The sequence below is a fragment of the Zootermopsis nevadensis genome, unplaced genomic scaffold (assembly GCF_977971745.1).
Source record: "Zootermopsis nevadensis isolate Lab colony 2312 unplaced genomic scaffold, Znev_1.0 Znev_ptg000011l, whole genome shotgun sequence".
Taxonomy (NCBI): domain Eukaryota; kingdom Metazoa; phylum Arthropoda; class Insecta; order Blattodea; family Termopsidae; genus Zootermopsis; species Zootermopsis nevadensis.
Genome location: NW_028259143.1, coordinates 9,375,876 through 9,386,012, shown reverse-complemented (window position 1 = coordinate 9,386,012; position 10,137 = coordinate 9,375,876). Strand labels below are relative to the sequence as shown.

General features: G+C 35.5%; 1 protein-coding gene across 3 annotated transcripts; it reads right to left on the bottom strand.

The window, feature by feature from the left end:
• Positions 1-2,684: 2,684 nt before the first annotated feature.
• Syx17 (syntaxin 17) lies at positions 2,685-9,840 on the bottom strand. Of its 3 annotated transcripts, none has more exons than XM_022061225.1 (6): positions 9,558-9,690; positions 8,275-8,350; positions 6,966-7,161; positions 5,570-5,829; positions 3,911-4,127; positions 2,685-3,534 (listed from the first exon to the last, which is right to left on the bottom strand). In XM_022061225.1, the coding sequence occupies exons 2-6, from the start codon at positions 8,290-8,292 to the stop codon at positions 3,410-3,412; spliced, it is 816 nt and encodes a 271-aa protein (XP_021916917.1). In that variant the 5' UTR covers positions 8,293-8,350; positions 9,558-9,690; the 3' UTR covers positions 2,685-3,409. The 3 variants fall into 3 exon arrangements, with proteins under 3 accessions (XP_021916917.1, XP_021916919.1, XP_021916916.1); XM_022061227.1 differs by having other exon boundaries at positions 8,275-8,338; XM_022061224.2 differs by lacking the exon at positions 8,275-8,350 and having other exon boundaries at positions 9,558-9,840.
• Positions 9,841-10,137: the final 297 nt, after the last annotated feature.

The following is a 10,137-nucleotide window of genomic DNA, read 5'->3' as shown; positions in this document are numbered from 1 at the left end:
CGGAATAGGCGAATATCCTATACTTTTACATGTCCACAATACCCTGTATCTTGGACACCCCTTTATCGTGGAACATGAACACCCCTTTTGTTGTAAGTTGGACAGGTTCATGCACTTAACTTCGATGCTTTTCAGGGAAACTTTTTCAGTTACATATTTTGTTATTTTGAATTTCTGACTGATGAATGCCTCCTCTCTGGAGGATTATCTAATGGACATTGAACCCATCACTGGAATGCATTGCAAGTGTTTAAATATTCTTTTGCTGAACCCTTAACTGGACTACAGTTTTAACTCCGTCAGTACTGTGCTTGCATTCGAGTTCAGACTGTGTTAACAGAAACTGAATTTTTCTTTTTGCGATGGGGAAGCGAAATTTGGTGGAATTAACTTTAGAAAATGTTATTGAGGCTGGGGTGTAATGTGCAATGCATGGGAGTGGGCTTCAAAATATTATTGTTAATACTATTGTCATCAATTCTTAATTCCAGTAAGCCTAAAGTAGTTCGTGTATGTAAGTAAATAGATTATGTTGCCATTAGACCACAATCTGATTTTTCTCTTTCCCTCTATCTTGGACACCTCTTTCAGTTGGACGCATTTTCGTGGAACCCAAGTGTCCAACTTAGAGAGGTTTAACTGTACATAAACCTAGAAGAATAAGAAGAATTGTAGTAAACACAAAACATGCGGCAAAGTATGTGATGGGAGTGTAATGGTGAAAACACGAAGATGATGTATGTATTCAGCACGCAAAGGAGGCCAATGTACAGGAAAACTTGAGAGCCCTCTTGGTATCCCCTGCCACAATGAGGACTGACCTTCCTCTGCAGGGTATGCTTCAGCTAGGTGTGGCCTGGTCAAGGGTCAATCTTTAGACATTGGAGTGTGTACGTGAAAGTTTGTTTCACAGTATTTGCTGCAACAGTAAGACTCTCTACTGCTAAATGACTTCTCGACAAAAGAGGAGGGACATTTTTAACGGGACTTTACAAAATTAAGCTTCAATTCAGTTTTCTTCTCTCATAAGAGCAGAATGTTAACATGTTACATATGCAGGTCGTGGCTAGAAATAAGAGAAAAACAGTAACGTTGTCAATAATCGTCAGATACGTTGGTTACGCGTCAAAACACTTTGGTAACTGTGAACAGACGAGTGACGAACGAGGACAAATGTTTTGCTGGTGTCAGCGAGGGCTTAGGACATTTCCATTCAACATCCAACACACTTCCTGGCAAAAAATTTGAAAATCTCAGATTTTCAATTGTCTGAAATAATGTACCGATATAAAGCAGCTCACAGCCAATAAAAAAACAAATTATATTACTCATAGACTCGCCCAAGAGAAAAGAATGGCTGAAGGATTTTCGAAGTGAAATCCTGATATCAGTCTCAGGAAGCCTAAAACGACGTCTGTCGCTCGTGCAGTCACCCATACAATTGCTTACAATAAGCCATGAGTTTTTAAATTGTTTGATGTTTATCACACGCAAGGGGGAAGAAAAACAACAAAAAACAATGTTTGTTGCCTGTTCGCTGAACTTAAATGGTGTTTGAAGCTCGTAAAAAGAAAAAAAAATTTATGTTGTGGCAAGTACTGAACAAGGTTTGCTGCACGAATCCTGAAACATTTGTTCTTCTGGCCTTAAGTACTTTTCAGGCATGTCTGAACCTAAAAGTTCTAAAATAAGCACCATTTCGCTTTGCCACGTGTGTCCGACTGCCCGCGCACGTGACAACTTGAGAACCAATGAACAAATTTCCATATGAAATTTGATACTGGGGAGTTTAACTAATACTGTATTTCTTCAATTGTAAGATGCAAACTTGATGTAGTAATAGATTTTCAGGAAAAAAAGGTGCAATATCAGTGATCAGATGACATCAAATTTAAGACACACCCAAATTTTAGTAATTTTAAAATGTGAAAAAAGTGCATCTTAAAATGAAGGGAGTACATGCAACATGAAGGAATACCAGGAATCATCAATGATGACTATTATCTTCCAAAAAGACAACTTCCAGACACCGAATCCAACTTCTTAATGATCAACACAGAATTGCATTTGCTTACTGTTTCAATAAAGAAATAATTATAACAAACACTGGTGTATATTTTTTCATACTGTTGAGAGAATTGTAGGTGCCCCCATCATTAGGGTGATGACGGAGGCAGTATGACCTCCGAAACGTTGGTAAACATCTACCATACTACACAGCGCAACAACCCAGAAGACAGAAATCTTCATACTCACCGCTGTGAAAACCTCAAATCTTACAAATTTGGAATTCCTTATTCTGCCGCTAAAAAGAGCAGTTACGTAAGAGTTCGGAATTTTATGATCTCCGTAGCAAAATTAACGATCGGTTTTTAAAGGAGAGGTGGGAGTTTCACCTGGAAAAAGGCACAAGGGGCCCTATAAAGTAAGATTTGAGGTTTTCACAGCGGTGAGTACGAAGATTTCTGTCTTCTGGGTTGTTGCGCTGTGTAGTCTGGTTGATGTTAACCAACGTTTCAGTGGTCATACTGCTTCCGTCATCACGGCGATGTGCCAGTGGGGTGTGTGGCACATTCATCACCCTGATGACGGAGGCAGTATGACCTCTGAAACGTTCGTAAACATCGACCAGACTACACAGCGCAACAACCCAGAAGACAGAAATCTTCAATAAAGAATATATATGGTATTTCTGTTTCAGCAAGTCTATGACACAATTTCACAGACTTAACTGTAACAAATTTAATTTTTGCTACTATTTTTGGCAATACATTCACACTCAAACACACAATAAAATTATAATTTATGAAACTACCAAAATCAGTTCAGTTTTATATAGTATAAAGCATCACAAAATATGTGCAAATATTTTAAGGCACTTTTGTTAGTTATGATGTCAGTGCAATTTTAAAAACTACCATTAGTAAACCTTAAGTTCAGGAGAGAGTTCTAAAAAATATATACCTTTTGTAGTTAACACATCCAAGTGTTTCCTTACTTTATATTTTTGTATAAAATTTCTAGGGCGTCATGCCAAAATTAAAAATTACTGATTTACAGGAAACTAAACTCTTATGCTTATTTGATATCATAAATGTGCATTATTTGCATTTATATGCCCAAAAGTAGCTATAATATATCTGTGTACAGCAGAAATATCAATACACCCTTCTGGCATTACATCCTCCATCTGTTTTAAACAACACATCGATGGAAAACAAAAATATAAATTACAATAAAGCAACAGTTTCAATTCAAGTTACGAGCACGTCAGGATACACCAAATAAAACTGTAATAAGATTTACTATAACAATATTGCACTGCCCACATTTCATAAAGTTTTCTTTGTTTCAAAGAACTTACTTTGTGGTAAGTACCTCTGTACTGCAACGAGGAACTTTATTTGTATCACAGATGTGGTAAGGAAACAGATCCCCGCAAGTTGCTGGACCGTCGAATATTGGTAAGTTCAACATCATTCTTACCTCCTTCTGCTTGTTGTTTCTTTTTCAGCAACTGCCCACCAGTAAATCCTTAAAATAAAAATGATAACAGTAACCATCAGTCAGTTTGTAAGATTTGCGGTTTTCACAGCGGTGAGTATGAAGATTTCTGTCTTCTGGGATGTTGCACTATGTAGTCTGGTGACGGAGGCATTATGACCTCTGAAACGTTGGTAGACATCGACCAGACTACACAGCGCAACAACCCAGAAGACAGATATCTTCATACTCACCAGGGCGATTCATCGCCCTGATGACGGAGGCAGTATGACCTCAGAAACGTTGGTTAACATCGACCAGACTACACAGCGCAACAACTCAGAAGACAGAAATCTTCATCAGTCAGTTTCTATCAGACTACACTTTAAAACATGCCAGAAAACAGTAATTTATTACAAATACTTACCAATGACTCCACAACCAAGAGCGGCAAGCCCACCTAGCTTCATGCCAGCAATAAGGCCAATTGGACCTCCCAAACATCCACCAAGCACAGCACCTGCTATTGGATACATTGTAGCCCTGTAGCGTGCGGCCCTCACCAGATGTGATGTGCCTTCCTCTACATTCTCTGCTGCTTCTTCGACATTTTCTTCTACTTCATCAGTCTTCTCCTTCTGTTCCTATTATTATTATAAAATAAAAGTATTCATAAAATGAAACATGCTTACCAGCTGTGAATAGATACCAAACTTAAAGTTTCGTAGACTTCACGGAACCCCACTGTGTTTCATCTGTGTCCATTACGGACCTGCTGTTGTACCTTATTGTACTTCGAAATACAAGTTATATGTAAATTCTGAAATTAATAATATTACAAAATCTATTCTTTAGAAATAACTTATTAATGTTATTTATTTATTTTTGGTTTACATAATGACTTTTCAACAGCTCAGAATACAGTGTCAAATAATTAAAAATAATTGGAAAAGATGTGGAAATAAGGGGTCAGGGCCTAGTGTATGGTACTATCTCAGAATTTTCCTGGAGAGACTGTAGAAAATCATGAAAACCTGTCAGAATATCTTATCTCTGAGCTAAGATTTTAACCTGGGATCTCTCAAACTGCCAACCACTTGGTTATGACACCTGGTATTAATAATGTCAAAATATAAATCATATCTAAAATATGCATTCAGAAATTCTGATTGCAATGTTTATGGCAGTACGTGGGAAAAGAACGTGTGCCGTATATGTGATATAAAAATGTGTCACGCTCACAACTGTGCTCAGGAGAAACATACAAACAGCGAAGGGAAAAACTGAACACAAGCTGATCAGCCAGGTACCTCTTTTTATGGTCATACGGTATCACATGTTCAACTTCATTTCATTATAATTTCTAATGGACAATTATTAAATAACCGTATTCCCGTCATCACCCAACCACCATACTCTCCAGATCTCGTTCCGAGTGACTTCTGGCCATTCCCTACTCTGAAAATGGGCCTCAAGGGGACGAGTTTCGCAACCATGGAGGACATCAAATTGAATGCGACGGCCGAACTCCAGACTTTTCCAAATGAAACCTTCCGCCAGTGCTTCCAACAATGGCAGGATCGATGGAGCAAGTGTTTGTGTGCGCAAGGGTCCTACTTTGAAGGTGATTAGGTAAGCCTTGCCATATGTCCTACCATTACAGTGCTATACCACAATTCCAGGAACTTTTTGACTGCCCCTCGTATATCAAGTTATCTTAAAAAAATAAAATATATAAATAAAATGGAGTACGTTCTTTTAATTACTATCAGTTTATTACAAAGAAGATGGACCGTTATATAAATTTCCTTTTCTAGTATGCAATATGTATGTACATTCTAATTTAATTCAATATTAATTTCTTTTACATATAACATAACCTATTCAAGACTTTTACTTCCTATTATATGAGACAACTTAAAGATAAATGAATGATTATATATGTCAATGTGGTGATGGAAAACTAAAAAAATTAAAACCACTAGCGCGATGATGGTTAGCCGGACTACATGTAAGCTGTGTCACATGGACAATGAAGGTTAAAATGGCTGTTTAAATATTCATTTACAGAGGTAAATCTCCTCACCTGAACCATAAGTGAAAAGTCTTCAAACAGCTGGTGTATATCCTGTACCTCTGCCTGTAGATTCTCCCACGACCTCAGACATTCCTTTTGCTTGGCCAGTTCCTCAGAGGAAATGCTGCCAGTGATTTCTACAGGTAAACCTGACATCTGATTCAATAGGGTTTCTTCCTCTATGTTGCTTGTTACATCTTCAGTGTCATTTGCACTGATGTCACTCTGCGGTGTAACCCAAACTGGTTTCTGATGCTGAGGATTCAAAACTTAGAAAAAATAGCAAATTAATTGCATTAAACCATACACAAACTACTAAGAAACTAAAGGTATACTACTAGCTATTCATGGCACAGAATCTGGTTGGCAAATTTATAGTGAAACATGTATATTCTTTATGCCTGCGTGATTTTGACGTAACTTTAATGCTAAAATTTCTTCTAAATTAACAAACATTCTTTAAATCTTGTTGAAAACAATGCAATCTTTTAATAAATTGCAAATAGTGCACCCATCTAGTCAAGAAATTCCCTACCTTTTAAGGAACTCAAAAATTCATTACTGTGCTCACAAGTGCCTGCTACCTTGTCAGATAAATACTATCCATGCCCATATATTTAATTTCAGCAAAAACCATTTCAAAATTATTCTTACATCTACACCTTGGTTTTCTAAGTTGTCACCTCCCTTTACACTTTTCAACCAAAATTTTGTTCCCATTTCTCATCTCCCCTATGCTTACTGCATACAGCTCTCATATTAAACAAATTTCTAATAGTAATCTAAAATTTATAACATCATACTAAATCATACACAGTCATGACTGTAAATTGAGTTCCTACAGCACAATTTTCATTTTGAAGTGGTGGTAGCCTACTTTAATATAACAGACTGGATTCTCCTGGAAGAAGTGCAAGGAACCACAAGAAATTTCAGTCAGGACAGCTAGTTCCGTCACTGAGAAATGAAGAAGATCCATCCGTTTTGCGAACCTAACAGTCACTTAGGTAGTCAAGCAAGTTTCCTCGTTTCACAAGCGCCCACCACGTATCCCTATCTTCAGCCCGATGAATCCAGTTCACACCATATCACCTTAAGATTGGTTTAGTGTGAATCCTCCCATCTATGCCTGGGTCTTCAAAGTAGTCCATTTTCTTCAGGTTTACAAATAAAAATTTTGAATACACCCCTCAGCTCTCCCATGCAATATGCACTGTTAATCTGATCCTCTTTTAATTTGATCACTGTAATAACATGTAGTGAAGGTCTTCTGTCAGGATCTCACACACAGACGCAGACACACACTCAGAGATACACAGACACACATACACTCGTGTGCACAAACACACACACACAAATTCGTACTACTGGATCACTCACCAATTACAATCATTACTTTACTTACCTAGATAGTCCTTAATGGCATCCTGAGCATTTTTGCGAGCCCTATCAGTGAGAGTGTCAAACTTCTGTAGATCTGAATCTTGTACCTGACTTCTTAGCATGTCCATTTCATAAATCAGAGCTTTCAGCTGTTTTATTAATCTTGTTGCATTTATTTGTTCACAATGCATTCGATCCCAGTCTCCCAACTGTTGAAACTGGTGCAAAGAAATTAAGAATTGGGTACTTGTGGGTTATTGGGGCACATCGTTTTAAAAATAGGTTAGGTTAGGTTAATGTGTGTGGATAAATGACATATACTTGAAAGTTATTATACTCAATAAATGACAAATTATTATATTTCATTTGGATATGCATGAGATGTTAATTGTTGTTACAACCTGTCTCTGGTGGCCAAAATTCGCTTATAGATTTTAGAATCATTTTAAAATATCGCCGTTATCATTTGTACGCCGCCACACAAAATACATAAAGGCTACTACTGAACTTCCCATGTAAAGTCAAAATTTGTTTATAAAAATTAATAAGTTTTAATAAATTAGAAGCAATGCAATGTTTCTTAAATTAAAGCTGATACTTATAATTTAGAAATGAATATCAGTGAATAACAAAAAAAATAGAATTTTTGAAGATGGATATAATGAAAAGAAAATTTATGATAATTTAAAACAATGTTTAATTTACAATGAAAACAGCTTAAACTAAACAAAAGTTACGAGATGTTTTAAAAATCCAATATGGAATGTCAAATTTCTTTCTACCCAACATTCAAGCTTTGTATGAATTCTGAAGAGGAATTTGAGAAGTACAGTCTGAAGGTGATAATGTGAGATGTGATTTTAATTCCTGGTTTCACAAGAACTGCTGAATTTGTTTCAGAGATAAGAAAGAACTTCAATGCATGATTAATATGTAATTGTAACTTTAAGTATATATTTCATGTTATTAATTTATTTTCCTGTGCTTAATAAACCCAACATAATTCTAATATAATAAAACAAACTAAACTAAATTAAACAAGTGTAACCTGTCATTTAATATGTATATGATAACTTCACTAGAATGATGGACAACATCTATCACCGTGCCACTATGTACTAGTGCTACTGATAGCATCAATAAATAAACCACAACCAATTCAATAAATCATTGAAAAGCATAACTAGGTGAAAATATCATGTCAACAATGGAGGCAACATAAATAAATATTAAGATTTTTTTTCTGTTCCCTTTTTTATTATGTTATACAGTGTCTGACAATTTACTAACCAGACTGATTCTGAAAAGAAAAATTACATACTGTCACTAACCTTAGCGAGTGTGGTCATCTTTGCCTTCTGACTTTATAAACACACTCCAGTGTCTCTGCCATGGCTGGGAACATACCTGAAAATCATTTTCTGAAAATCCTTTCACTATTGTCATAAAATGCTCTGAATGCTCCTGGAGTTTCGAAGCAAAATCCTTTCAAAGAGTTTTAATAACCCCCCTGTACTATTTTCTAAATGTTACCAACATTTTTCTAACCCACACAAAATGTGAATGTCTTACAAAGAAGTGACATTTTTCATCAATTTCAGTAAAAATGTCATGTTGATTTCTAGTTATAACAATATCATCCATGTTCTATACAAACAAATAAAACATTCCTTAAGTAAAATTGTTACTATAACTTAAAAACTTATTTTTAAGAACTGTCTGGCACAAACCTGTTAAATAATCTAGTCATATGATCCAAAATATGCAACTCACCAATGAGATGCTGCATTAAACATCAGTCTAGTTATTTGTCAGACCTCATATAACAGTACCACACCACCATTTGAGATTACATTAACATAAAACAAACAACACAAAAGGTCAGTTTCAGGGGGACCAGAAACAGATGCTATGATGTATTTAAAGTTTTGTCCTGAATTGAAAAATTCATACAAAATCTTAATTGGGACATAGTCACAGCCAGAATTTGAAATGGAAACCTCCCACTTATAATGATACACACATAAACAGGAAGATCTTTCCAACATCAATGATGCACTGCAACCATAATGGTTAGACAACATCAGCTTTTAAAAATTTAAATTGCTAAACTAAATTTATTATAATGTTTTCACTTTATATCAAGAATTAATTTATGAATGGGAATCTGATATAAAAAACTTCCAATTAAATTCTATCCTTAAGATGAAGAAGATATACAATACTACATGACATCACAAACAGAAGACTGAAAACAAAAAATTCCCAGCAGCTGTAAATTATTTACGTATCCCAGAAAGGACCAGATAGTTTGATTTGAATACATTGTCCAGTACCATTTATTTCAGTTCCTTCAATATTCACAATAAATTATGAAATGTCATAATTTATAACCTTTATCAAGTTCTACCAGCTGTGGCAAATTATCAATCCACATAGTAAATGTATGGAACAATCTCAATCCAGTAATGAAATAGGTTAAAACGTAGCTTACACTGCTTTGAAAAGGTTCCTGAATTTAATTTTGGCACATTATATCATAAAGCTGAATGGTCCATATTTATTTTTGAACACAGAAATTAAGAAATTCATGGACATAAAACACAATTTTTACCTTTTCTATGTTGATCTTATGTTTTTGAAGTAAATCTACGTGATGAGGTATCGCTACGTCATTGAATTTACACAATGGAATTTCAACCCTCTTCAGAGGTTGTTTAGGAACTGCCGTGACACTTATATTTTCGTTGGATCTTGACATTATGCTATGATTCTGTTTTCCAGTACTTTTCTCTTGTGTTACACTATTTTATCGAAGCTATACTTATTTAAAACACGAATCCCACTTCACTACCATATTTAAAATTATTTCACAGCTGACTAGTATGACGTCGTCATTTCAGGATTGCCAATGACATCAAAATTACCCATTTCCAACGTAAATTCCTGACTTTATTGCAAGTGGTAACATAAGCAGCTATTATGTCCCTATTAAGCATTAACCAATTTATCTTTTTAATGTGATTTTAACGGATGCTCGGCGGGGTTGTGCACACACCTTAAAAAGAAACTTAAAAAATGGTAAATTACAGAAGCATATATGGACATGGGGTAACAGAAACTACGTGAAGTAAGGTAGTAGAAACAAAATTGTTTGGGCTCGCAGCTGACTAAACTGGCAAAAAAATATATGC